This window comes from Cordyceps fumosorosea (genome assembly GCF_001636725.1).
Source record: "Cordyceps fumosorosea ARSEF 2679 chromosome Unknown scaffold_6, whole genome shotgun sequence".
NCBI lineage: Eukaryota > Fungi > Ascomycota > Sordariomycetes > Hypocreales > Cordycipitaceae > Cordyceps > Cordyceps fumosorosea.
This window is the reverse complement of record NW_017387306.1, coordinates 1,024,615-1,052,045: the sequence shown is the minus strand read 5'-3', so window position 1 is coordinate 1,052,045 and position 27,431 is coordinate 1,024,615. Positions and strand designations below refer to the sequence as shown.

The window sequence follows — 27,431 nt, the reverse complement described above, 5'->3', positions numbered from 1 at the left end:
ACAAGCTGGCACAAGTCAAATTTCCCTTGGCTTCCCCTGCATATCGCCACGTCAGTTATCACCATCCATGGCACCAGCACACGAAAGATTTTGAACTTTGTGCTTCAGCTGTGGGTTGTCCAACCTTTTCCATCTCTTCTATCTCTTGATCTCGAGCTTTGGCTGCTTTACTATACCGCCCAATCTGCCTCATTGGTAAGTCACAACCGGCCGGCGCAAGAAATACGCAATAGCAGCACTTTAGCCGCCCACGATTATTAACATGCATGGACAGTGTATACTACCTGCCAAAGGCAACCCCCGACCAGCAAAATGCCTACATCCACACAAACGAGCACGACTGCGCCGAACGAACCCATAATCAACAATAATCCCGCCGTCCAATCGCTGTACGCATCGCTCGAGTCGAGAATTGGCTATCGTCTGGTCCTCGGCGGCACACGCCACTTCGGTTACTGGGAAAAGGACACATGGTGGATGCTACCCGTTAGCGGTCCGCTGCGGCGGATGGAGCAAAAATTGTTCGACCGGTTAGATCTTCCCACCGGCTCCCGTGTTCTCGATGCCGGCTGTGGTGTTGGTCATGTCGCATTGTACATGGCTGGCCGAGGGCTGAAGATGACCGGCATTGACATCATGGACCATCACCTGGAAAAGGCACGTAGGAACATTAGTAAGTCTGGGCCTTTGCAAAGCCAGGTATCGGTGCAGAAGATGGATTATCATCACCTTGAGACGCTGCAGTCCGATTCATTTGACGGAGTCTACACCATGGAGACTCTGGTACACGCGACGGAGCCGGAGCAGGTTGTAGCCGGCTTCCTCCGTATCCTGCGGCCCGGCGGCCATATTGTCCTGCAGGAATATGACTATAATTTCGAGTCGGAAGAGGAAATCGGACCTGTCCTGGCCAAGGCAATGAAGCAGATGAGCGACTTTGGTGCCATGCCAACCTGGGATAGGGCGAAGCGCGGCTACTTTGAGAGGCTCCTCCAAGGTGCCGGGTTCGTGGACATTCAAGTCCAAGATTATTCGGTGAATGTACGCCCGATGCTGCGACTTTTTTGGCTGCTGGCGTTGATTCCTAATCTCCTCGTTCAACTGTTCGGCCTGCAAAAGTACTTTATCAACACAGTAGGCGGAGCTTATGCCTACAACGCACGGGAGCACTGGCGATACGTCTCTATAAGCGCGAGGAAACCAGACGACTCGCCAAAAAGCAGTTAGCAAGCAAAGACTTAAGAGGTGCTTTAGAAAATCATTTGTCCGCTTACGATCAAAAGGCAGACGTGCACGGATGCCAGTGACAAATCGAGACTTGCTAGTATAGATCTTACCCAGTCCAGGCTTGCCGATGGACAAACGCGAGCCAGACATGCGGCATGGCAGGAGTCGTCAAAGGCATTGCTCTATTTTCCTGATATATCCCCCGTCCTCCTCTTCCTCCTCATTGGCCGCCAAGCCTATCATAAGCATGTTTATCTGCTCCTCCCGCCCGCTTTACACCATGCCCTCCCGCTGCCACGTCGAGTTCACCGTCCGTCACCTCGAGCGCCACCCCTTCACCACCTAGACTTTCTCTCCCGTCGCCTTGGCGGCGGCCCTGTACCTCGTCGTCGTCGCGCCTAGCCTCACGCCGAGCGCCGACGACGTACGCAGTCACCAATAACACCAACACACCGGGTCGCGGGCTGCCGAACATTCATCGCATAATATGGGCAATGTGGTAAGATTGGCAATAACTCCTGTATTAAGCTTTTATGAATTGGGGACACGGCCTGAGCCGGCGTATACCACTAATGGCTTGTCCGAGGTACATACGTTGTAACGGAGAACTCACCTACTACCGTGTACGAAGAGGTGCTTGAACACAGCGTGGTTGTTTGCGACTTCATCCCTTGAGTATTGGTCGGCATATGAAACTATATTAGGTTATTTTATGGCTTGCTTTAATATTCATGATTCCTATGTGATCTCTTGTCTATGCGTCGCAATTCCGCTGATGTGGGATACTACGCTTCGAGTTGAATTGTTAGCCTTAAAAATAATATGCGATTAGTAGCATTACCAACCACAGCCAACTACATTCATTTAAGTATTTAAAGAACTCCAAAATGAACAAAATCATATCGAATTGTCGGGTTACCTTAAAAATACACAAAAACAAAACAACACCAGCAGTAACCACACCAGCAGCTTCCATATTTCTACTCTAGGGTAGATTGATCCCACCCCCCAGCTAATGTCGCGTTGAGTGGAGTCTCGAGCTTACGAATAGAGGTTATTCGGCTTAAGGACGCAGATATCGAATTAAATAAAGTCTTTATATACTGTATCTTTATAAAGTAAATAAAATTATATATCTTTTCAATAGTTATATATTAGTTAAGTAGGTATTTTATAAGAGGCTGAACAACTATGTTCTAGTAGTAAATCGGTGCCGGGGGAGGGGTGGTGCTGGCAGGTCTGTGTCTAACGTTAGTTATTGCCTGGCTTTGTCCATGACGAGGAGGGACAATGGTCGTACAAGTTTCCCAGGTCTCACATCTGTAAAAAAGCCGTTGACCTTTGATAGACAATCGTCAAACTAGTGCTGACGGAAGCTGTAGAAACCCACCGCGCTCAATTGTCAAGAGGGTCTGATTCCTGTTGACTCACCTGTTGTTTGAGTTGACTCTGCACTCCTCGTAGTTGTGTTGCACGTCGATCGGCACCTGCGTCATATCTGGCGCACGGGCATTGAAAGGCATCTTGAGATCAACTTTTGGCATTTGCGAAAATATTACCACTAATTTTATTGATAGCTCCTTGTCCCAGATAAAGTCATCCACCCTCATCACTCAAAACTAACGTCCCTGCCCGACTTGGCGCTCTCGAGGATGGCCTCGAGGATGCGCAGCACGTCGCGCGCCTCGGTCGGCTTAACCGGCACGTCCTCCTCCTTGCCGGACTCGACCGCCCTGCCCCACGCGTGGTAAAACGCCGTGTACGTCTCCGGCTTCAGGTCCGGCGCCGGCACCACCGACGACTTGCCCTGCGCGTCCACCACCGTCAGGCGCATGCTCTCCGCCTTGTCCTTGCCGAAGCCCGCCGCCGACGGCTTCTCGCCGGCCTTGAGCTGGTCCTCTTGCGGGTCCAGGCCGAGCTTGCGAAAGCTGCCCTTGTCGCCGCGCACCCAGAAGCGCAGCTGCTCGACCTCGGCGCTGAGCGCGCTGATGCGCACGTGCACGAGCTTGCCGTCCGGGTAGGTGAGCTCCGCGGCGACGGCGTCCGGGTTGAAGAAGTCGGGCGCGCCGGCGCGCTGCGAGAGCACGCGACCGTGCACAGCGCGCGGCAGGCCGAAGAGCACGTACGCCTGGTCGACGAGGTGCGTGCCGAGGTCGAAGAGCGCGCTGCCGCCCTGGGGGATGCCGAGTTCACCCTTCCAGTTGGTCGCGGCCGCGGCCTTGTAACGGTCAAAGTGCGTGTTGAACTCGAGCACGCGCCCGAGCGTGCCCGCGTCCAGCAGGTGGCGCACCGCGAGGAAGTCCGAGTCCCAGCGGCGGTTCTGGTACACGCAGATCAGGCGGCCGCGGGCGCGCGCCGCGGCGATTAGCGCGTCGGCTTCGGCGGACGTCGGCACGAACGGCTTCTCGGTCAGCACGTGCTTGCCGGCGTCGAGCGCGGCCTTGGTCAGCGCGAAGTGGTTGTCGGGCGGCGTGGTGACGACGACGACGTCGACGGCCGGGTCGGCGAGCAGGTCGTTGGCGTCGGTGTAGTGCTTCGCATCGGGGTGGTCGGCCGGCGCCGAGTTGCCGTCCTTGGGGCTGCGCTGGACGATAGCATACAGCTTGAACTGCGGTGTCGTGGTGATGAAGGGGATGTGAAAGATCTTGGCGGACATGCTGGGGGGCGAACGTTAGCCATTGCTGCGGACTGAGGGGATGTAGTGACGCATTTGGCTCGTGTGGTGTAAAGGATGAGACTTGGTGGAGGATTTGATCGGCTGTTGTTGGGGAGGGGGAGGGGGAGGGGGAGGGGTAGCAGACATACCCATATCCAATGACGCCGACGTTGAATGTTTTGGTGGCCATTTTGTGTGTGTAGCGAGGTTGAAAAGGTGTAATTGAGATGATTTGAGGAATGAGGGGGAGTTGGAATACGCCGCTCCTATAAAGGAAGCTTCGGACAGACGACCGGAGAGGGAAAAGCCTGTCGTTAGCTGTGATGGGATGGGCTTAAATAATGTTGAGATGGAGGCGTTTTAGCGGAAACGTCACCGCTGTCGATAGTCGCCGCTGGGAGAGCTTGGGTGGGGCTCGATGTTGAGATCGAATACACAAGGTACCACTCGCATGAATAAACTTCGGTATTGCTAATATCAATCTACAACTGCAGATATAGTAAGTTCATCCTGTACGCCAATCCACAGTAACAGCCTAAGCACGTTCGTTTGCGCAGGATTCTATGTATGTATGTACATACATACATACATAGATCTTGGAGGCTATTGCATGACCCCCCAATGACACCCCCACTTGCAACTATGGTAAGCCCCAGTGCCGTTCAGCGGCCCTTCTCTCTGTACTGCGCTGTAACCTGCCCTGGAAAATCTCCGAAACACCCATAAAGTGGGCAGGAAAACTGGCTCCAGTGGACTCGTCACAGCGGCTTCAGCGCAGAAAAGGCCCGACTCCTTTCTTCTAAAAGACAGCGACAACGGACTTTGTCTACTATTTTGGTGACTTGAACGACGTTGATTTCCAATCCTTGAGCGAATTAACACACGCTTGCCCTGCTTTTCTGCCAAAGCTCCCCAATATTGTGGCGCCTCTTCGATCCTTGAGTCACTCGCCGGCCAGCCAGCGATAAGCGAAATGGACCCGGCCGTTTACCACACGGGACAAACACCGCTCTCCGGGTTGCTTCCTGTTCTGTGCCCTCCGCAGCAACGTCCATCCTGCCGGCGCGGTATTGCTTTCGTCGCCTATCGCCGACGATTGACTGTAGCCAAGTTCTCCAATGGAACGAGTCCCATATTCCGCGCTGGGCAAGCTTCAGTCTGCGGGCCGACCAGTTATATCGGACCGCCGTTTGTGCAGCTGTCGCCAGAACGCAAAAGTAGTTGGGCTCAAAACTTGTGTTTTTTACCTGTAAAACTAGGTCACTCGAAAAGTCTGTGCTATGGGTATCGATGGTAGGATGACTTGACACCATCACCTCGCTCCTTTCGGTCATGGTTGCCGCCCTCCCTTGAGGGACTCATACCAGCCAGTTGGATCAGGTAGACATGCGGACCTGAGCATCGTCGAGTTGCTACTCGGCCCCCCTCTTGCTCTCGTTCTCAAGCTTTCCGCATATTCTTCCGTAACTATCTGTATGACTTCGAGTCGCCCTGAAATATTCTTCCGATAATATTTAGGAGCATTCAAAATCCGGATATGATTATGCTCAGTCTCGGGTTTCGACATGTCTCGAGATAGCTAACCTGTACCACAGCAAGTTATTTCCTCTTTCTGGTGCCCAACATTCGTGATGCGCAACGTAGAACACTCTGGCCCAGTCACATCACCATCATGCACACAAAGGCTGTGGCCCTTCTTAGCCGTGCGTATTTTGCATTGACTCGGCTTGCAGTAATCAGCCCTACGGCACCATACCTAGCCCCAGCCTGAGCCTGAATCTCGACGACCTCCACCGAGCTGAACTTTAAATTGTAGCCATGGCTAGAACGAGGCTGACCGCAGGCTACTCAGCCACTGTTCCTACGACTGAACAACTCGCCTTCTTATCACCGTTTTGGCCCCTTTCCAATATCTTCCAAACTCTCAGGAGGAACATGTGAATCGCTAACCCCCCAGGGCCATGGCGCGCAAGGAAACCCAACCCAGCGACAAGACGCAACACTGCCATACGTGCCGCCGGCGCCGGCTGCGCTGCGACGGCGTTCGTCCGACCTGCAACAAGTGCGTCGTGCGCGGGGTCGACTGCCTCGGCTACGGCGCGCAGGCCCTGCTCTGGGTGCAGCCGCAGTCGTCGAGCGACAGCACCGGGGCCGCACAAAAACAGCAGCGGCCGGAGGAACCAGCGGTGGCGGCGGAGACGGCGGTGGGGGGCCGGAGAAAGGGCCGCCCCAAGCTGGTGCTCATGCCGCGCGCCGCGTCGGAGCTCGCCATGCCGGACGGCGACGGCCTGGAGCTGACGAGGCGGCCGGGCACCGCCAGCCTGGATGCGTACCGAGCCGTCATGCGCATGCGCGGCTTCCGTGAGGAGAACCTGCGGCGGCGCAGCATCGTCCCGAGCCCCGGACTGGACCCGGAGGGCTACCAGCAGCAGCGGCTCCTCATCGACTCCCTCCGCTACTGTATCTATACCGCCCACTACCACCACCACCCTGACACTCGACAAAGACTAACCCTCACAGATGACGACCACGTCTGCTCGGACCTGGTCCTCTTCGACACCCCGAAGAACCCGTTCCGCGTGCTCCTCGAGTTCTGGAGCTACCTGCCGGACGTCGTCGCCGACCCGCTCGTCTCCATCGCCGCCGTGCACCGCATCAGCAAGACGCAGTCGGCGCTCGAGGTCGCCGCCTACGTGCCGGGCTACCGGTATGCGCTGCGCGACGGCGGCGACAGCGGCGGCAGGCTGCTCGCGGTCCGGCACCCGCTCGTGCCCGTCGTCTTCCGCCACCAGCAGCGCATGGCACGCGCGCTGGCCGCCATGGTCGCGGACCCGGACGCGCGCGCGCAGCGCGGCCTGCTCGAGGTCGTCACGACGGTGATGCTCTGCCAGGTGAGTGTGTGGAGCGGCGGCGTGGCCGTTCGTTGTTCGCTGCGGGTGCCGTGTTGGCTGACAACGTTGCGATAGGTCCAGCAATCGCTCTTCGGCGACTGGGACAAGCATCTCCTCGGGGCGCAAGCGGTCATCGCCGCCCGAGGAGGGATAAAGTCTTTTGCGTTGGAAAAATCAACACCCGTCAATTTCGATATATGTACAGTGATGCAGTACGTTTTACTCGGCGCATAGGAGAACTGCCAATGCATCAACTCGAGAAAGCAAATCGCCAGCAGGCATACCAACTAATGTGTGATTTAGAGTCGAGGTGATGCGAGACATCGGGACGCCAGCCTGCCTCCTGCGGCCTCGACAAGCCATGTTCGAGGACTACCTGGAATACGTCATACCCATATACCAGGAGGGATGGCTCTCCGCCTTCCCCTGCACCAACTTCCTGATGAGCTGCCTCATGCGCATCAGCATGGCCCGCTACGACGACCACCAGGACTCCGCCGGCATCGCCGCCAGGCTACCCCTACGGCGGCAGCTCCTGGAGGACATCCTGGCCTTCTCCCCCGCGGACTGGCTCGACTCCCGCGCCGCGCGGCTCGCCGAGGTGTTCGGCCCGCGCGCCAAGGAGGCCGAGGGCGGTCGCACGCGCGCCGCCCTCCTGGACCTCATCCGATCCTTCCACATGTCCACCGTGCTGTACGCCGTCCGCACGCTGCTCCTCGACCGCGGCGTCCACGCACTGACCGGGGTGGGCGACCTGCGGCTAGTGGAGGCGGCGGCGGTCGAGACGCTCGGCGCCTCGCTGCGGCGGGTCTGGGAGACGGAGCGCGCGGCGCCCGACTGGTTCGGCAAGTTCACGATCTGGCCGCTGTTCGTGCTGGGCATGTCCGTCGACCCGGTCGCGGAGGAGCCGCGGGGCGAGGGCACCAAGGACTTCATATGCAAGTCGCTGCTACGGCTCGGCCACCACATAGGGAGCATGGCGTACAAGGACGCCATATGGGCCTTGCAGCACACGTGGGAGCGGGATGGCGGCTTGGAGCGCCCAGGCTGGCTCGAGGCGCTGCCGTTGGACGTCTTGCCAGGTCTGTTCTTCATGTAGAATGCTGCCGCGACGTGGCACCCCGTAGGCACAATAGATTCCTGAAAAACTGTCGTGAAGATAAATGTATTTCGTTGAATGATCTAAGATCTAAAAAGGATATTCCCATGTTCTGATCAAACGCCTCGTTACGCCGCTTCAATGGTTCTTCCCCTGCTGTCGTCCCCGGGTGACACAGGCGCTTGCATCGCGGCATCTCCTGACGCTCAATGCGGTCGGTGGCATTGGGTCACTCGATCATTGGCTTAGCAATCGCCCTCTAACTAAATGCGAATCATAAATGTACAATTGTCGCTGGACGCTGGCATCTTCTATACCATAAAAGACTCGCCACAACCACATTCCTCCTCTGTTCAGTAGTTAGCACACAGTTCCTCAAGGGTGGGTGGTTCGATGACGCGACAGCACGTACTGATGTTGGGATTTCTGAAAACAAATCGCTGGCTGAGCTTGTCTTCGGCCCAGTCCATCTCGCTGCCGATGATGCTGAACAGCGCCTTGCTGTCGATGAGGACGCGGACGCCGTCCTGCTCGACCGTCTCGTCAAAGGCGCCCGGCTTGTCGACGAACTCGAGGTGGTAGGCCAGCCCGCTGCAGCCGCGGTTGCGCACGCCGACCTTGATGAGCTTGGGCTCGGGCTGGTCCAGCAGGTTGCGCAGCTGCTCGACGGCGGCGGGCGTCAGCTTCATGGCCGCCTTACGTGGCCTCAGCTTCGACCGCGGCCGTGTGGGCTTTGCTTTCTGCGGCTGGGTCTCGGCGGCGGCGGCGGCGGCGGGCTTCGGTTGTGGTGTTGACATTGTCGTTGATGATGATGGCGCTGGCGAGGTAGCCTGTGCGGGTGGTTGTGGTGATGGCGCGGGGGCGGGTGACGCTGGCGAGGACGGTGGCGGCCGCGTCTCGTGGACCCGGGGCAGGGCCTCTTCGGGGAAGGCAATCGAGGTCTCGGAGAGCTCATCCCCACGGGTTTTGCCCGATGACTGCGACGGCAAAGAGTAGGGGTGGTAGGCGGCGCACGCGGGCCTCGACGTCGAGAATTGTCGGAGGGCCAGGCGGGAGGCGGCGTGGCGGGCGGCGGCGACACGGCCGATGAAGAGGTGGGCGTTCATGATGTCTGGACCATGGGACGGATGACGGGTCCTGTCGGTGGAATACGAAGGAGACGGGATTTGAAGTTTATGAGCGAGATGGGCGCATGTCGTTGGTTGTCGATTGCAAAAAATATGTTGGTGATGAAACTTGGTTGGGGAAATCGGCAGCTGTCGGGAGAGAGAGCAAAGGGTTAGTAATGAGATTTGGGGCGCTGTCTTTGTAAAGTGGTGCTGTACAGAGGTACCTGCAGACACTGTACGGGCAGTGGCTCAGCGTTGTTTTGTTGCTCGGCTCAGCGGCTTTGGAGCGTGGCCTGACTCTCCATGTCCGTCTTCCGCCGAGCCAATCACATGGCCAGTATTAGTCACAATTGCCTGTTTTTGTGGCGACTTTTGGAAATTGACCACCAGACTTCAGGGTCAGCAGGGCTAAATGCTTCCCGAGTCCAAAGAGGTGTCCATCAATGTTCAGACCTCAATTTAATCAATCGCCAACAACCTTCAAGACAACAAGTCGATTTTGGACCAGCAAATTATAGACTGCGTCATTTGCTCAATTCAAGTTTGGTGTCCGTGCACCAGCTTGAAGCGTGTCCCCACAAAAGCTCACCAAGTTACAACCAACTTTTTAGTGTAGAATCTCCATCTGACGCAACTTTGCCAGCAATTTCAGAACGACTTGGTAGCTCGGCAAATGCTCTATATTTGTAGAAAATTCAATTTTTCAACGCTATTTGCTGTTGTTACAACTACTACCGCTATCAGGGTATCACTCGCTATCACGCTCTATGCTGTTTTCTAATTTTACAGGCGGCGAAACACCTTGCCCATAATCTCCCTCGCCTTTAACAAGTTGACCACGCTCATGCGCTCGTTGCTCAGGTGCGCCGAGTCGCTCGCTCGACCGCATGGCAGGTGCGCCGCCGGCGCCTCGAACTCCTTCTCCAGGAACCGAATGGCCGGGATGGAGCCGCCCTCTCTGATATAGAGGGGCCCGCGGGGTTTGGACGCCGCCTTGCCGCCCTTGGCGCTGCTGCCGGCGGCGTCGAACGAGTCCGGCCAGGCCTCGATGATGGCCTGCTCGAGGATGCGGAAGATGCTGTTGCTGGTGTCGCCGAGCCAGGGCTCGGCCTTGTTGTCTATGCTGATGCTCAGCTGGTTCTGCGACTCGAGCGTGGCAAACTGCTGCTGCAGGAACTGCGTCAGCTCCTCGGCGACCTCGTTGACCTCCTGGCCTGGCACGAGGCGCAGGCTGATGTGCGAGTTGGCGTGACTGCTGACCAGGCTGCCGTCAGGGCCGGAGACCTTGTAGCTGTGCACGGTCAGGTTGGGCTCCCGCCACCGCGCCATCAGCGACCGCTTGAGGGCTTCCTCCGAAATGTTGTCCGAACGAGTACGCTTCAGGATGGACACGATGTCATCGTATCGCGCCTCCTCTGCGGGCGTCAGTGCTGGGATCCCGCTGTAGAAGCCCCGAATCTGCACGCGGTTGCCGGTGCCCTTGAGCTTGGAGACGATGTAGGTCAGGTCCGATAGCGGCTCATTCATCATGAAGGATCCATCTACACCGGAGTGCGTGTCTGGTCGCGGCGAATCAACACAGACAGTTGCATGTAGCACGCCGCGAAGGCCATAGGTAAGGCAAGGCACCTCGTCATCGAGCCAGTAACTATTGGCCAGCAAAATATAGTCAATGTGGCCGATGCGGTCCTTGTTTTGCCGCACGGCTTCTCTAAAGCCTCGTGACCCATACTCTTCCTCGCCCTCGATCAAGAAGATGATGTCGTTCTCTAGCTGCTTTGCCTGCATCAAGTCTGTGACGGCGTATAGCGCCGCCACGACAGGACCTTTGTTGTCGCTCACACCGCGCCCATATATGTAGCCGTTGATGCCTGCAACTGTAAATGGGTCCGTTGCCCATTTGCCCGCCTCATTGTCGGCGGCCACGACATCGTAATGGCCGTAGAATAGAATACGTTTCCGCGTTTTGGCCGACTCCTGCTTGGCCGAGAACTTGGCGTACACGACAGGGTTGTGCCCCTTCTCCGTGCTGAGCATCTCAACATCGCCGCCCAGACGCTTAAACAGAGCACCCAGAAATGTCGCGCCTCTGCGACAATCTTCCCTAAATTCTGGCTTCGATGAGATGGTTTTGTAGGAAACAAAGTCTACCAAAGTAGACAGCAGATGGTCATCTCCGCCCTCCGCAGTTTCCTCGGTGGTTGTATCTGAACCATCAACTTCCCAGACGCGGATGTTGGCGTCGTTGGCTCCGGTAATGTAAAACTGCTGGTTATGGTAGTTAACCACAGCGGAAGCCAAAATCTTGCCCTGATGGGCTTTCCAGCGACCCAGGCACTGGTACTTTTGGGTGATTTTGTCTGTGGGATGTTGGTATTTTCCGTAGTGCACCGTGCTGAATTGCTAGTAATCGGTTAGCAGGTCTATCGCGTGTTGCTGATGACGATGAAGCTTACACTAGCATGGCCATCTATAGACCCGGTCCACAGAAAGCCGCAGGCCATTTGCAGAGACATAATGTCCGACTCGCCCGCCTTGATGACCCTCAACTTCTGCGCAGTATCGAGATCCCAGAGCTCAACAATGCCGTCGAGCTTTCCGGAATACAGAAATGACCCATCAATGGCCAGAGAGAGCACAGATTCCGCATCATCCGTCCCCAGCTTCATGATTTCCTCGATCGTGCCGCGATCGGGCTCGTCCTCGTCCAGGCCCTCACGGGTGCCGCGGCCGAGCGCCCAGAGCTTGATGGTGCCGTCACCGGCGCCGGAGATCAGGACGTCGTCGTCCTCGTCCACGAGCACCGTGGGGCCCTTGGCCACGAGCATGCAGTACACGTAGCCGTAGTGCGCAAAGTTGCAGATCGAGCCGCTGTCGATCTCGAGCACCGTGCTGGCCGGGGGGATCAGCGCCCAGCGGTCCTCGTTGCGGCGCGGGGTGCAGCCGCCGCCGACGGCCTTGGAGTCGAAGAAGCGGTGGTTGCGGCGGTCCGGGTGCTTCTGCGAGCCCGCGGGGACGACCGCGGCCGGGTCGCCGAGCCGCACCCACTGGATCGATGTGTTCTGCGCGCCCAGGTACAGCGTGTCGTGCTGGGGGCTGTACGCGGTGCTGAAGAGGTCGCCGACGTCGTAGGTGCCGTAGATCTCGTGCAGCCGGCGCAGCGTCCGGGCGCACCAGACGTTGACGATGGGGTCGCCCGCGCTGGAGAAGAGCAGCGCGCCGTCGGCGGACAGCGACAGCGAGAGGATGCTGCGCTTGTGGGCCTGGACGTGCAGCAGCTGGTGGAAGGTCGAGAGCGACCAGGTTATGATCTCGCCGTCCTGCGTGCCGGCGTAGATGGTGTCGTGTTCGGGGCTCGCGGCGAGGGCGAGGATGGAGCTGCCGTGCTGCAGGCTGTGGAGGAGCTTCGGCTTGTTCTCGGGTGTGCCGCAGGTACCGGACGGGGGCGGCGCGTCGAGGCACGCGGCATCGACGACGACTGCATCGGGTGTGAGCGACGGCATGCTTGGTGTGTGATTGCGAGAAGAGAGGCCAACTGCACGTTTTGCGGTGGCAAAGGGGGGGGAGGTGACAAAGGCGTGGAGTCGGCGTTTGTCCACGCCTTGGAGTAGCGATGTTTTACAAGAAAGAAAGTGATGTTTTAACAAGAAAGAAAGAAACAAGATGAAGAAAATAGGTAATCAAGGCGGTAGTGAAGTTCGTACAGCAAAAATAAAGAACAGACGGTCCAGGAGCCGATCCCGGATGGTGTGCTGGAATTGTGTCATTGCGATTTTTAGTGGGGATTGCAACTGGCCTCTTTACAGTGCCTGGGATCTGAGTCACAGCCAGCTGCGTGGTTGAAAGTCAAGAAGGCGAATTGGGAAAATAATGAAAATTTTAAAAGAAAGGATTTACTTACGTTTTTTGGGCGCTTCGCTTCGTCGAAGCAGACCCTCTGCTTTGGCAATCTTGACGCATCCATCGCAATTCGACACGGCAAGGCTCACAGCAGCACTGAGCATCGGCTCTGCATCGCTCTGCAGAATTCCAGGCGGGCTCATGATTTCCGTTTTGCTTGCTTCCCAAGGGCCAGGGAATTACGACTTGTTGGTGAGTCAATTTCTGAGAAGGGAGTGAGAGAGCGACGGGCTTTATATAGCCCCAAGTTCGGCACCAACAAAGGAATGGGATGCGCCCTGTGGCTTGCTGGCACCTGAGGTTATATATAAGACATCGGGTCCCTGCAGAAGAGCCTTGCACTGGCCTGCAGCAAGCCTGCATTTGTACACGTATTACAGGAGTGCAGCATAACACAAGCTGAGAGGAAAGATCGGTGAGGGAAGGAGAGGAGCCCCCTTATGCCCGCCTATATTTACTTATTGTGGCTGCGCCGGATGTTACTCGAGCAAGGGGAAACCTGCGTGCGCCCCTGCAAGGCCGCTGTAACACAAGCATGCTTGCGTGATCAGCACGTTATCTCAACACGAATCAGCAGCATTACTACCGAAGACTATCCTGAAAACTACAAACTAAACCAAGAAATAAAAAGGAAAGAGAATCAAGCCATCTCTGGGCAAGACTACCTAATCCAGCAGAACCTCAAAGTCAAACTCCCGGTTCGTGTACAGACAGTACTGCGGGAGCGTCCAGGGGCCGCACGACGCGCCGCCAAGGCCATGGTGCAGCCAGTCGAACCTGGCCACGCAGTCGCTCCTCCTCTTCCGGCGCAGCTCGTACGGGTGCTGCGCGGCGTCGACGTCCATGGTCGCGTAGCGCAGGGCGTTGAAGCTCGCGCCGTCCTGCGCGCCAAAGTTGGCCCGCAGGATCCGCGCGCCGCCCTCGCCGCGCAGCTCGACCTGCCGGACGTCGGTCCGGTTGCCGCCCTCCTGGGGGAACTCGTAGTCCACGAATAGGCCGTCCACGCTCGACGACCAGTTGCCGATTGACTGCGAGAGCTTCTTGTCGCGGTAGGACTCGCCGGGACCGCGTCCCCACCAGCTCGCGTCCGCGACGCCCTTGATCCCGGCCGAGATGCCGTACCGGGCAAAGGTGTCGGGGAGGTCGTTTCCGTGGGCCTTGCCGTGCACGCGCAGGTGCACAAAGTCACCGCGGAACGTGTATGTGAAGACGGTGTCGACGGCCCAGGCGAGCACGGGCGGCGCGATGCGGGCAGTCACCTCGATCTGAGCGCCGCCAGAGATGGGCATCCACTTGACCTGCCGCACATTCATGGTTGTTTGGTGAAGACGGCTGTCACTCCATCTCCGGCCATGGCCATGGCTGTCGTTGTCGGTCTGAGCTCGGTAAAAGTCCATGGTGAAGCCCTCGGTGAGCAGATTCAAGCCGGGCTGGCCCGACCTGCTCCAGCCGTTCAGGGTGCCGTGGACGAGGTCAAAGGTCCATTTCGAGGAGCCACTTGCAGAGGTTATTTGAAGCTCCTTGCCCGATGCCTTGCGAATATGCGCCTTGGCAGAGGTAAGCTGCATGGGCAGTGACTCCGCAATGGAAGCGGGCTTGGAGATTTGGATTTCGCCAAATGCCAGCTGGTGCCCTGCACTTGCCCAGTTCGTATCCTCTCGAAGTCTGAACGAGACGAAAACATAGGACTCAACGCCTAGTTTCTTGACCATCTCGGCATTGTAACCCTCCAGAGTGATGGTCGTTTCACAATGAGGCTCGGCGGCTATACCCTTGTTAGTCCATACCAAGAAATTATTGACAAGGTCAACTTACAAGCCGGGATTACCACCTCACCGACGGCAAGGTTCTTCATTCCATTCGCTCTGACTTCCCAAGTCGCTTCCAGATGCTCCAAGCCAAGGAAGTCGTATCGGTTAATAACAGTGAGGACGTTCCCCTGCAGCGAAACGGTCTGCACAGGTTCAATGGCTTTGGCATACTCGATCAAGTTGGGGCCGCGAACATGGTCCGACCACATCATGCCGTCCATGACAAAGTTCTTATCGTTGGGTTGGTCGCCAAAGTCGCCTCCATAGCCCATGTACTCCTCTCCATCCTTGCTTCGTGTGCGCAACCCCTAAACTGGTCAGTATCTGGTTGAAAAATGCGACTTGATTTAGAAACGTACGTGGTTGTTCCACTCCCATACAAAGCCACCCATGACACGGGGGTGCTTGTAAAACACATCAACATACTCTTTGGCGTTTCCGCAAGAGTTACCCATGGCATGTAAAAACTCGCAGATGACTAGTGGCTTGACCCAATCGCGCTCCTTGGCAAATTCTGCAATCCAGTCGACCCCAGAGTACATGCGGCTAAAGATGTCGACAGTTTTGGCTTGCTGGTCGCCTTCGTAGTGGACAAGGCGTGTCTGGTCGACGCTCTTGATGTAGTCGTACATGGCCTGGTGGTTTCTTCCGTAGAAGGACTCGTTGCCCAGGGACCAAATTACTACAGACGGGTGGTTCTTGTCGCGGCAAACCATCTGTCTTGCGCGGTCGACGTAGGCCTCGGTCCAGTCTGGGCTGTCGGACAGAGCGTTGTCTCTGAGCCGAAACATACCATGGCATTCGAGATCGGCCTCGTTGAGGATCCAGAGTCCGAGCTCATCAGCAACGTCGTAGAGTCTGGGGTCGTTAATTTGGTGAGAGGTGCGAATGGCATTGAGGCTGTGGCGCTTCATGGTGAGCAAGTCCTGCCGCATGAATTCGTAAGGGACAGCTCGGCCATGGTCTGGGTGGTGCTCATGTCTGTTTGTGCCGCGGAACTTGACTGGTTTGCCGTTGACGCAGAAGACGCCGTCAATCAGGCCGGCCACTCTGAACCCGACTCTCTGGGCCAGGGTGCAGCCCTGCCCGTCGAGGAAGTTGAGAACGACGGTGTACAGATACGGTGTCTCGGCGGTCCACTTGTTGGGATCCTTGACGGCCAGAGAGAACTTGTGAGAAGTGTCAACAAGCTTGGTGTCCGACACAACGGATTTCCCCGTATGGTCGAGAAGCTTCAGCTCGACGCGCGTGGCCGCGCTGGTGTCCACCTTGACGTTGAGGGCGGCATCCTTGAACTTGTCGTCTAGATCGGTAGTGACAAACACGTCCGTGGGATGGACCAGGGGAAAGGCATGGAGGTAGACGTCACGGAAGATGCCGCTCAGCCACCACTCGTCCTGGTCCTCGATGTAGCTGCCGTCGCTGCGCTGGTAGACCTCGACGGCCAGCACGTTTTCGCGGCCGAGCTCAATCAGCTTGGTAACGTCAAACTCGCTCGGGTTTCGCGCGCCCTGCGAGTAGCCGACCTCTTCGCCGTTGAGCCAGACAGTGAATGCGGAATCGACGCCTTCGAACCGAAGGCGGAGCTGGTGCTTCTCGAGGTGGTCACCGACGTGGAAACGCGTCACGTAGCGGCCGCACTCATTGTCCTCGTATGGGACGTTGGGGGGGTCGCAGGGCCAAGGATAGTCAAAGTTGGTGTAATGGGGGCCCTTTCCATAGTCCTGGAGCTGCCAATGGCCAGGGACGCTGATGTCGGAGAAGCCATAGGTATCAAAGTGCTTGCTGTGGAAGTTGCGGGGTCCCTCGAATGGCGACTTGGAAATGTGAAACTTCCAAGTACCGGAGAGACACTGGACCTTGGCCTTTGTGATGTCTCGGGTCAAGGCATCCTCTTCCTTATCGTACAGGTAGAAATGGCTTCTTGGATACAGCGTGTTGCGGTGGATGACCTTTTGATTACTCCAGTCTGGGACGCTACCCGGGAATAGGTGAGCTTCCGTCATGGTAGCGGAGGTTGAGCCGAGACGGCAATGGGGATTGAGGTTGGCAGTTTTTTGTGAGGATGAGAATCAAAACTGTGCTGAAACAATGGACATGTGCTGACTTTGAGTGGTAGATGTTGTGGATGTGTTTACAAACGGGGAACCCTAGGTTGTATTTATGTATGCTTGAAGCGATATAGCGTCGTTGGTCCGGTGGTGATGATAGGCACGGGTGACCATGCCCACATCAACCTCCCTGATTTGAAAAACAATCAAGGTTAAAATATGGATAAAAAGAATACGGGCGTCATTTGATGTTGGGTTGCAGCTGCACAATGGTTGAGGTTGTCACCAGACAAGGAGGAGGTTTGGTTCCTACCTTTGGCATCTGGGAGTGTGCTCCTTGGAAATACACTGGGCGAAAGGCGGCGGGGGATTTAGCGGGGACGGGGAAGCGATCACGGGGCCTTGGTGCAGGGGATAGATATAGGGTGCAGGCTCTAGAGGAGAAGGAACGTGCATGTTCTCTATATTCGGTATTGAGCATACGAAACACTATTTTAGGTGAAGTATTAACATGAAAAAAGATTACTACGAGACCTTTGTATTGATAAAGTCATTGCAAGTCGGTCGGAATACATGTACCTGGTGCGAAAGAGCGACCTCTTGCTGTCTGTCTTATCCCGCTGGCGCTAGCGCTGCGGACCAGGGCTTTAGTGGATGGCTGGTGGATGCTTCCTTCCCCGCCACAACGCTCGCCTACCTATGTATGTACTGTATGTACTGTATGTACTGTATGTATGTACATAGTATGTATGTACAAGACTCCCCGCAGCCACTGTAGATCCGCTAGAAGCTCCCCCTCTCGGCTCCCCGCACTCACCCGTCGGGAACAAGCAGCCGACAACTCCCTCCCCACCCGCCTACAGAACGGAACGTCTATGAACATGCATGCATAATTGATTATAGATTTTCTTACATATATGGAATGCTGTCAGCTGCGTGATTGGACGGGGTCAGATGCTCTCTAGCCTTGTTTCTTGTGTATGCCAATATGTAGCCGCTCGCCTCTGAACCCCCCCCCCCACACAGTGACGGATGCCACCTGCACAGCCTTTGCCGGCCGCGCAACTTCAACTTCCCTTTGAAACTTGCCAAGACTTCAAAGCCATCTTGAACTTCCATCTTTGGCACCGCTGAAAAGGGAAAAGAGACTCTGCTCATGACCAATGTTCACGCGGTGCCGTCACGCTCTGTCCACCCTCGTACTTGACCACTATATTTGCTGCAGGCTACGGGGTCCAGAAGCTACACAGCATACCGTATGATCAATATTTATACAAAATTCTGATGAAACTCATCAAGGTAATAAAATATCGGTCGTTATACACCTTGCGTGCAAGGGACAGGTCACCATTCACAACCTTGGCCCATACTAAGTGGTGCCATTCGCAAGGGTTGGCTGAGTAGAGGCCGGCTCCTCCTCGCCTTGTTGCTGCTCTTGAAAGTGCCTATAACGGCTCTCTCTTATACTAAAGACGATGCAAATGGTGATGATCTGGATCGCCGCCTCGAAAAAGAACGGCAGGCCGACCCAGTCCCCGCCAAGGCTCATGCCGACGCGGAGGAGCGACGAGATGATCGGACCGGCGACTATGGCGCCTAGGTTGTTCATAAAGACGACCGCCATGTAGAGGGAGCCGGTCCGGTCCGACTGGATGCTGTCGACGCCCGCCATGGCGGCGATGGTGCTGATGATGGCGGGCATGTAGCAGCTCTCCGTCATGTAGAAGACGAGCGCGGCGATGAATTGCCCGGACGTCCGTGCCAGGCCCACGAAGAGGCTACCCAGGGCGAGTGAGAGGATGCCGGCCCGGGCGATGACGAGATCCTTGCCCATGGCGGAGCGCGTTTTGAGCAGTTTCCGGCTGGCAAGGGGGACGAGAAGGACCATGACGATGAGCGTGGTGGTGGAAGTGACGGAGACCATCAAGCCAGCCTAGCACCCAGCGAGGAAATGTTAAAATCATCACAGAAAATGGCGTTCGTGGCTGTACTGGATTACTGTTTTGAACTCACCTTGGCCCAAGACCAGCCATACCTGTGCGTCGCATATTGCTGCCGAATGCCCGACTGCCTGATGCCAATGGTGGAAATCACGAGGCTGACGAGTAAAAGCCCGAGCTGGCGGTTCTGGCTGAACAGCTTGCCAAAGCCCATGACGCCCTCCCTGGTGCCGCCAAGGCCGCCGACGATGGCTTGCCATGCGGACGCCTCGCTATCGGCCGGCTTCACGGGCACGCCCGAGGCCAGGCCGCGCGGCAGGGTGAACGCCAAGGCAAGCTCCGCGGAGAATATGACGCAGCCGAGAGACTGCGCGAAGACGGGACCGATGCTCATGGCCCAGTAGACGAGGAAGCCGCCGAGAAGCAAGCTGAAGGTGGTGATGGAGGTCATGTAGAAGAAGATTTCGGCTCTGCAATGCAAATTGTCAGCAAGGCTCGGACAAGACACTATTTGGTAAGGCAGGTAGAAGTTCAAACCTATTGTTCTTGGTGGCAATCATGTTGCTGACGGTGTAGAGGACGGCTTGCCAGCCGATATTCCCACCACCGACCACCGAGCCGAGAAAGACACAGCCCCAGACCCAACGCAGGTCAAACACTGTCGGATACTGCGCTTTTCACATCACCCTTCCGTCAGCACGCACCCGCTTCCACCTAGGAAAATCTTCCGTGTTCACTCACTGACGACCAGGTACAGCGTCTGGGTGATGACGCCCCCCAGCGCCACCAGGATCATCATCGCCCGCGGGCCGTACCTGTCCATGAAGACGCCGTAGGGAATCGCCAGCAGCAATCCCGGCGCCAGCGACCACGAGTACTCCCACCCCGCGATCAGCGCCAGCCGGTCCTGCACGTCCAGCGCCTTGCAGACCGGGTCCGCGTAGGGGTCCGTCACGGATCCGGGGTGCAGCTGCAGGCACGCGGCGCCCTCGACGAGCTGGTTGCCGGCCGTGTCCACGAGGATGGAGCTCAGGCTGGAGGCGAGCAGGATGAGCAGCGAGGAGACGATGAGCGGCGGGCGGCGGCGACGGGGTGAGGGCGGCAGGTCGGGGATGATGGAGGAGGGGGAGGGGTTGCTGGGGTGAAGCAGCGGCTGCTGCTCCTCGCTCCGGTCGCCGTCAGAGGCCATTCTCGTGCGTGGAAGGAGGGCAAGGAGGGCGAGATGAACTGGTGTGTTGGTTGGTTGGGCCAAGTTGGGTGCGACGGGAAATTATAGCGCAGGCCAGGCTCTTTACAGGGAGGGGGCTTCCAGCGGCCTGGTAACCTGCAGAGCGACCTCCGGAGCTGCTGACTTGGGTTTGACTTTTGGAACGAAATATTACAGGTATTACATAATAAATGTGGGATTTTCTAATTTATAAAATCAATTTCAGATTTGTGGAATAATCTATTCAGAGGTAAGTATTCTGTGTCTCTTTGATCTTTTTGATCTCTGTGGTCTCTGCGATCTCTGTGATCTCTGTAGTTGGCTGTCTATCGCATGCTATCATGCTTTGCAGTTAAATAGAATATATATGGGATCGACTTTAAATGTGAGCAACCGTGTACATCCCAATGCTCAAATAGATTAAATCGCCGCCATCAATCATTACTGTCGCTGCCATCAATATCCGCAGCTGGGCCCTTACAACGGCCGGTACACCTCTCCCCTCCCACCATCCATACTCAACACTACATCCGCATCCGCAAGCAACGCCTGTCGGTGACTGATGACCACCTTCGTGCACCCTGCAAAGGCCTCCTTCATCAGGTGAAACATGCGCGCCTCCGTCTCCTCGTCCATGCTGGCCGTCACTTCGTCGATCAGGACCAGCCTCGACCTCGTCACCTGTCTGTGCAGCATGGCGCGCGCGAGCTGAAAAAGCTGCTTCTGCCCGACCGAGAACTTCATGGCGCGCATCGACGCCTCGAGGCCGCCGTGTCCGACGACGTGGTCCCAGAGCCCGACGCGCCGCAGGATCCCGGCCAGCGTGTCGTCGGTGGGAAAGTTTCCCGGACGCGACGAGAACTCTAGAGGGTCCATGTTGAACCGGACGGATGCACGCAGCTCGAGACCATCTTGCGTAATGGTGGTGATGTGGTTCCGAAGTGCACTGCGAGGGATGCTTCGCACTTCTCGGCCGTCAATGCGGATGCTGCCGGTATACTCGAGCAAGTGAAGCAAGGCCAGCATCACAGATGTTTTGCCGCTTCCAGTTCGACCTACCAGTCCAACCGTTTGACCGGGCTTGATGCTCACGGTGATATTTTCAAGGGCAACGTGCGGCTTCTCGGTATCCGCCTTGTACACGGCGCCGACACAGTTCAAGTCGAGCCTACCCGATGAGGGCCACTGCTCTGGCACCTCCTCAACGCCTTCATCCCTCTCCTTGGGTGTTGTTCCAGCAAAGTCCCTGATACGAGCAACCGCGCCAAAGGTATTTTCCATGGCGACAAAGAAACGAATTGTCTGGGCAGTAAAGTCGCTAAAGGAGATCAGACCCAGCAGAGCCAGGCCCATTGCCGTGGCCGACGTTGACTTTTTGAAGTTGAGCGCCAGGCTGACGACACAAACAGCCGCCGTAGCCGTAACAAAGTCCATGGCAGATGTAAGCCACTGCTGAATGGCATACAGGAAATACACAGGCTTCTGTGCCTCATCCAGCATGAGGTAGAATTGCCCGACGAAGTCTTCTTCCAGCTGAAGGGCACGGATGTGCTCAACACCGGTTGCGCTCTCGGTCGAGTGCCGCACGAGGTTTTTGGAGCTATCGAGCTCGAGAATTCTAAGTTGTCGAGAAGTGCGCAAGTAAAAGTGCTGGATCAAGAACAAGACTAGAAGGAAGAATGGGATGATGGGGGCGGCGTAGGTAGCCCCGGAAGAAATTATGCTCACATCAATGAACATGGACACGAACCCCCAGACAGTCGGCATTATAGCCATGGGCAGTTCTTGAGTCGCCATGGAAATGTCCTGGCTGAACCTGTTGAGCAAAGCACCGGCATCTTGCTCAGCCAGGAACTCAAAGGTGGCTCCGTTGGTAGAATCCAGAAGAACCCAGTGCAATGAGGGCGCCGACTTGAGGTTGACCAAGTGGAAGAACGCAAAGGCCGCCAGGAAGGACAAGACGGGCGCAACAAGGCCCAGCCCGGCATAGCCAATGTAGTACAAAAGATTATCAGCGTCGCGATCGAGCCACAGGCGCGCATAAATCTGCGGCATCCTCTCGGAAACAGCCGCAATACCGACGGCCACCAGCCAGACCAAGACGCACCAGAAACCGGCTGGTCTGAGGAAGTACTTGTACAGCGTAAAGTCTCCAGAGTTCCTCCTCGAAAGGTTGTCGCGCGCGGAGCTGCTGCTCGCTGCAGGCTTGACTTCGGGGGGCTCAGAGTCCGTCTTGGCTGGGTTTACAGTAGAGCCGCCATCACTGTTGCTTTCGCTGGTCGACCGCTTCAAGTGCGCTCGTGACTGTGGCTCTGCCTCGGACTGGATTTGCTCCAAGGTTCTCTGTTCCACCCGTCCGCGACCCTCCATTCTGTAAATCGTATCTGCATCGACGAGATGCTGTCTCATGCTGGTCGTCATGACGATTGTGGTCATGTTGTTTGCCAGGTAGTCGCTCTCGGAGAAGAGACGGTAGCGAATGGTAGACGACGTTTGGCTGTCTAGAGCGCTGAAAGGGTCATCCAAAATGAGCAGCTCTGCCTGACTGTACAGGGCCCGCGCAAGAGAAATCCTCTGCTTCTGTCCTCCGCTCAGGTTGCTGCCTTCACTACCGCATAGTGTTTGTTCGCGGGCTGATAGGCGAGCTAGATCGTCATTCAAGTCGCAAATATATAAGACCTGTCGATACAGTGTCGCATTATATGGTCGGCCACACAGAATACTGTTTTGGATGGTCATATTCTGTATCCAAGGTACCTGGGCACAGTACGCGATGGAGAGCGACGCGAGTGTTACCTCGCCACATCGAATGGGAGCCTCACCTAGCAGAGTCCTGAGGAGAGTCGACTTGCCGCAGCCGACGGGGCCACAGACCATTGCAACGGTGCCGAAAGAGACATCGAGGGAGACGTCGTCGAGGATAGAGCCTGATGATTCCGTGGCAACTGAAACACGGACCATCTGGAGGGCAAATGGCACAACAGTAGCTGGAACTCTCCGACGACTACGCAGGTTCGATGAGGCCTGCGAGACGGCGCCAGGCAACGGGCTGTTGTCGGTGACCCCCGAAGTCGGCATGGCAAACTGCCGAGTATCCTCCGTTTCTGTCATATTGAGGTACTTTTGTATGCGCGCGAGGCAAGCAAAGCCGGTCGACCATTCGCCGAAACTGTGGACAAATGAGGAGAGAGGATTGGAGATGAGCGTGACAACAGCAAGTGTTGTGAAGAAGCGGGAGACCGAGATGGGCTCGCCCGCTCTTGTCCAGAAGATGGTACCGGCGACAACAAGAACAGGCGTCATGGACTGCGCGAAATCGGAAATTCCGAAAATCGCAGCGAATTGTTGGCGAGTGGCCATGGATACCTTGACCTCGTTTTCGAACTGTTTCTGGAGGCGATCGGCCAAAACGGAATTCAGGCCCAGCATTTTGATATCCTTTATTTGGGCCAGGATGTTTGACGTCTCCGCGACTCGGTCCTGCATATGCTCGTTCCAGTTCTTGCGGGTTGTCATCATGCGACGCGCAACGTGCGCAGAGGCAACACTGGTGATGACGGTGGGAATGATGGTAAAGAGGGTGGCAGCGCCGACAAAAGCAGCCAATATCCCGATACCGAGACCCATCTCGAGTACTCGCGCCCAACTCTCGTATGAGAGCGAAATCAGCTGTCCTACACCAGCAACATCTGCGGTCATGAGAGTGATGGCGGCGGAATCGGCCAGCTCGTCGGCAGGCAGGGTGAGCGACTTGTGATAGATGGCCGAGATGAGAATACCCCTGACGCTGACCATGATTTGGTTTCGCAGGTGAATGTACCAGGATTTGGAGACGGCTTTGCCCACGTAAATGGCTGTCGTGGCGAGGATGAGTCCCCGTACAATATCGATGGGCGTTTCCGAGTCGGACGCAACGGTGGTGACGACATCCTGCAACAGGAATGGCTGTGCAAAGTTAAAGCCGATGAAGAGTAGCCGTGGTAGGATAATGTACAAGAATGGCCAGGGCACGGTGCCAATGCAGGCTTTGACGAGGGCGAATTTGGATACCGTATTGTTAGTCTTGTCCCAGCGGCGTCGAAAGTTTCTGTAGAGTGATCCTGCTTCGAGATGCGGCCCGACGCCTGGAAGAAGGTCCATTGTGATCTCCCGACGGAAGCCAAACGTGAGGAGGGGGTTGACCCAGAACAGCAAAGACCTGTTCCAAAAACCAGCAAAGGCCTCCTGACCCAAAGATGATCGCAGGGCTTCGGGACGGATCAACGATCGCTTGGAGACTTCCTCGAGGCAGATAAGAAGAAGCTTCAGAACAGGGAGAGGGACGTGGAGTCGGGCAATTGTTTCGAGGCTACTTCGATGGAAATATGTCCACGTAGTACAGACATCAAAGATGGCAGTCACAGTCAAAGCCAAGCCAAGGAAGGACGGGGGTCGGAGAAAGAAGCGGTGGCCAACAACAACCATGGTGGCCATGCATACAGTGCTGATACAGGCAATAATCGCGGCAGCCTGGGCGACCTGAGACTCCAGAGAGGGTGACGGCCAAAGAACGGCGTTGGCAACCTGTAGGGCCACCAAGGCGATGGCAGCCGCAAGCTTGATCCATAGCAAGTAGCCAGATCGAACTATGGCGGTGGCGTTGACGAGCGTGTAGATGTATAAAGGCGTCGCGAAGATGACGATGGACCCCGGCAGGATATGGAGCATAGTATGCTCAAAGAGCAGGGTAAAGTCAAAGTGGCCAAGAAGCCGGGGACCGAAAGAGTCGTCGTCCATGGCGGCGCATAACGGCAGCAAAGGTGAGGGAGACCTTGACTTGGAAGGTTCTGAGATAGTAGGAGAGGGGACAAGGGAGGAGGAGGAGGACCAGGTGGTAGAGATAGATGGTCAGTCAGGAGTAGATTGGCGAGGGAAACGAATAACAAGCGCGCGTGCTCCTGCCATCGGAACGGGAAACGAGCAATAGGCGGCCTGAGCCGGTGGATCAAGGATCATTTAGATGAAAGTCGTTGGCAAGCAATACAAGGCTGCAAGGCTTGCTTGTAACTAATGAATGGATGGATGGATGGATAGGCAGTGCAGGAGGGGGGGGCATGCCTTTGAGTGAGAGAGCCCTCAACTGTCACCTTCCCGGTTGGGGGCTGACAGCCGCATCTACCATCTAGTATATGTAAAACTAACGATTAGGTTGATTTTGACAAACAAATAATCGGGGTTACTTATCGCTGGATTTTGGCGGGAATTTCCTGCATCCGAAAAACCATGCAGGCCCCCCCCCCCTCCGGGCGACGCGACGAACGGGTGGAGGAGTGAGGACGGGGAAGCCGGCCCGCGTCTAACTAACTTGACACGAAGCAAGCTAGATCCAAGCAGCAAGTCGGTGTGGTTCTGCTTGTCAAACGGACAAAGAAAGTATTCCCAAGTCTCTTGCTAGGGATTACAGTGGCTGGGACTGCCCACTTCAGCATCCCCCCCCCCTCCGTTCCATCCTGCATGCACTGCAATCCTGGGTGAAAAAGTCTCGGCAAGCCATTCAGTCACAATGTCGTGTTCTTCGACGTTGCAGAACAATGGATAGATTGATTCACCGTTTCAACATGGCGGATCCAGCGAAATACATATGTGAATAATAGCAAAAGTACCAGCAACTTTAGAAATGCAAAGCCATACTTTGTAACAACACCACTGGAATGGTTGGCGGCGAGTCTAGCTACATAGTCTAGTACAGTCATGAAAGATTTTGGAGAGTCAAGCTATGGTGATGCACTCATTCATCACTCCCCCAGCACAGCCTTGCGCGTCGTGTAGTCTTCACTGCTGGCATAGACAAGGTTCGCCAGACCCCCAGCGTGTCCCGACATTCTGCTGCGCATGAGCATGTTGTAGTCGTATCCTTCTGCTGCCGTTGATGGAACTGTAATGAAATTGTCAGTGAAGCCAGAACTCCGGTATCATCCTGGAATACAGGGCAACCAACGAGGCGCTCCTGCCACCGTGGCGACGGCCGAGGCAAGATATACGGCGCAACGAATGAAGTGCATGCTGAGGCTGTGTTCTGCTATTGCAGGGTTGCAGGGCTTGTGAAAGATTATGATGCTGATGACGACTCTGCGATCTTATGAGCGATGCGAGCTAGGTGAGATGGAGCAGATGTATAGTGACAAGGGAGAGCTACGAAAGTTAAATCTTGACACTGGACCTTGCGACATTGAACTCCCCGACACTAGAAGACTGTTCGGTCCGCTGACTCGAGGCAACCTTTGGTCCGGCCGGCCGACGTGGCATAATAGCGTGAGACCGGTCTTTCCAACCCTCCTCATGGCGGCCGGCCGGTATCTTAACTTGACCTGTCAGGACAAACCGCCTCTCCTTCATACCTTGCTTGGTCGGCTGCGTTTTTCGGTGCAAATTTTGCACCACATGTCGCTGCTCCTTGGCCTAGAGGCCGTACCGACGTGTCCCCTGCTGTGTAACTTCCTCGTCGGGCAGGTCTTTGTCTACGGTGCGTATTATTACGTAGTTGTAACCGGTAAGTTTTGATACTGTAAGCGCTAGAAATTAGGTGCTCCGTACGAAAGAGCATCCCCCCCCCCCCTTCCCAATAAAACGCCATTCGCCAAGCCCGCCGCTACTTTTTCTATAGTTGCAGTGTTTATTCCTGTCGTCACGCCATGTATGGATACATGCTGGAACCTTTGGGCGTCTGTGCGGCGAATTTGCCTCACGTACTGTACATGCTGTACTCCGTATGGAGATATATATTCATAGTGCATTTACCCTTGTAATATGTGGCACTGTGCTAACTGAAACTGGTTGCCCTGGTCCCTTGGCTGGTATCCGTCCACCGTTCGTGGCAAGCAAGGGCCTTTTGTCCTTTGTCCGCTTGACAGCTTGACACTTGCGGAGGCTTCCCCCAGACGCTTTTCTGGTTGGTCCAGGGCCCTTCAGGTGACGCTGGTCGCGCTCCGAGACCCCAATCAGACCCCCTGCCCTGTTTCGGAGCTCGCTGGAGGTTGCCGAGGGCCTTTGCAGGGGATGTTGCCGTGGCTCCTGATCACCGTGACTAACTTGCACCCTACTGTCCAAAACACCATGTCCATCGGTCGATTATTTCCAACAATGCTATCCCTATGTCCGCATGTCTTGCCCACGCGCGCCAGCTTCTTCCCTCTGCAGCTACAGAGTAACAGCAGCTCGCAACACCCCGCATCAGCGACACAGCGTTCCGCAAGCCATGGTTGCCAAGCACCAGCCTCATAATAGTAGTTTCTAGCATCAAGCCTAACGCAAGGACGGAGGGTCTGGGGGCCTCGTCGTTATGGCGATTTGTTGCCTTGTATTTAGCGCCATTACCGATACAATCGGGCGAGTTCCTAGTTGGAGCCTGGTCCATGAGAGCAGACCTGTTTTCTTATCATCTACCACCCTTCTCGCCGACGAGGGGGAAACTATCTACTCTCAGGCTGAAGAATAGCTATTGAACATCCCTACACTAGCCGCCCATGATCCACGGGGTCACACTGACAATCCTTGCAGGGTT

The 27,431-nt window shown here is 56.1% G+C and overlaps 8 protein-coding genes across 8 annotated transcripts; 2 read left to right on the top strand and 6 right to left on the bottom strand.

The window, feature by feature from the left end:
• Positions 1–312: 312 nt before the first annotated feature.
• ISF_03493 (Methyltransferase type 11) lies at positions 313–1,227 on the top strand (the record flags this gene model as incomplete). The annotated part of the gene is made up of 1 exon (XM_018847099.1): positions 313–1,227. The coding sequence occupies one exon, from the start codon at positions 313–315 to the stop codon at positions 1,225–1,227; it is 915 nt and encodes a 304-aa protein (XP_018705988.1).
• A 1,609-nt stretch (positions 1,228–2,836) lies between these two features.
• On the bottom strand, positions 2,837–4,073 carry ISF_03492 (NAD(P)-binding domain protein; the record flags this gene model as incomplete). Its single annotated transcript, XM_018847098.1, has 2 exons — positions 2,837–3,884; positions 4,033–4,073. 2 exons carry the CDS (start codon positions 4,071–4,073, stop codon positions 2,837–2,839), a joined length of 1,089 nt encoding a protein of 362 aa, XP_018705987.1.
• A 1,771-nt stretch (positions 4,074–5,844) lies between these two features.
• Positions 5,845–7,873, top strand: ISF_03491 (Zn(2)-C6 fungal-type DNA-binding domain protein; the record flags this gene model as incomplete). The annotated part of the gene is made up of 3 exons (XM_018847097.1): positions 5,845–6,774; positions 6,850–6,986; positions 7,078–7,873. 3 exons carry the CDS (start codon positions 5,845–5,847, stop codon positions 7,871–7,873), a joined length of 1,863 nt encoding a protein of 620 aa, XP_018705986.1.
• Positions 7,874–8,184: 311 nt separating this feature from the next.
• Positions 8,185–8,979, bottom strand: ISF_03490 (iron sulfur assembly protein 1; the record flags this gene model as incomplete). Its single annotated transcript, XM_018847096.1, has 2 exons — positions 8,185–8,222; positions 8,286–8,979. The coding sequence occupies 2 exons, from the start codon at positions 8,977–8,979 to the stop codon at positions 8,185–8,187; spliced, it is 732 nt and encodes a 243-aa protein (XP_018705985.1).
• A 786-nt stretch (positions 8,980–9,765) lies between these two features.
• On the bottom strand, positions 9,766–12,485 carry ISF_03489 (beta-Ala-His dipeptidase; the record flags this gene model as incomplete). The annotated part of the gene is made up of 2 exons (XM_018847095.1): positions 9,766–11,385; positions 11,439–12,485. 2 exons carry the CDS (start codon positions 12,483–12,485, stop codon positions 9,766–9,768), a joined length of 2,667 nt encoding a protein of 888 aa, XP_018705984.1.
• Positions 12,486–13,547: 1,062 nt separating this feature from the next.
• On the bottom strand, positions 13,548–16,699 carry ISF_03488 (beta-galactosidase; the record flags this gene model as incomplete). The annotated part of the gene is made up of 3 exons (XM_018847094.1): positions 13,548–14,647; positions 14,698–15,001; positions 15,053–16,699. The coding sequence occupies 3 exons, from the start codon at positions 16,697–16,699 to the stop codon at positions 13,548–13,550; spliced, it is 3,051 nt and encodes a 1,016-aa protein (XP_018705983.1).
• A 1,414-nt stretch (positions 16,700–18,113) lies between these two features.
• On the bottom strand, positions 18,114–19,873 carry ISF_03487 (Major facilitator superfamily transporter; the record flags this gene model as incomplete). The annotated part of the gene is made up of 4 exons (XM_018847093.1): positions 18,114–18,677; positions 18,758–19,154; positions 19,222–19,342; positions 19,426–19,873. The coding sequence occupies 4 exons, from the start codon at positions 19,871–19,873 to the stop codon at positions 18,114–18,116; spliced, it is 1,530 nt and encodes a 509-aa protein (XP_018705982.1).
• A 495-nt stretch (positions 19,874–20,368) lies between these two features.
• ISF_03486 (ABC transporter, transmembrane domain, type 1) lies at positions 20,369–24,667 on the bottom strand (the record flags this gene model as incomplete). Its single annotated transcript, XM_018847092.1, has 1 exon — positions 20,369–24,667. One exon carries the CDS (start codon positions 24,665–24,667, stop codon positions 20,369–20,371), a length of 4,299 nt encoding a protein of 1,432 aa, XP_018705981.1.
• Positions 24,668–27,431: the final 2,764 nt, after the last annotated feature.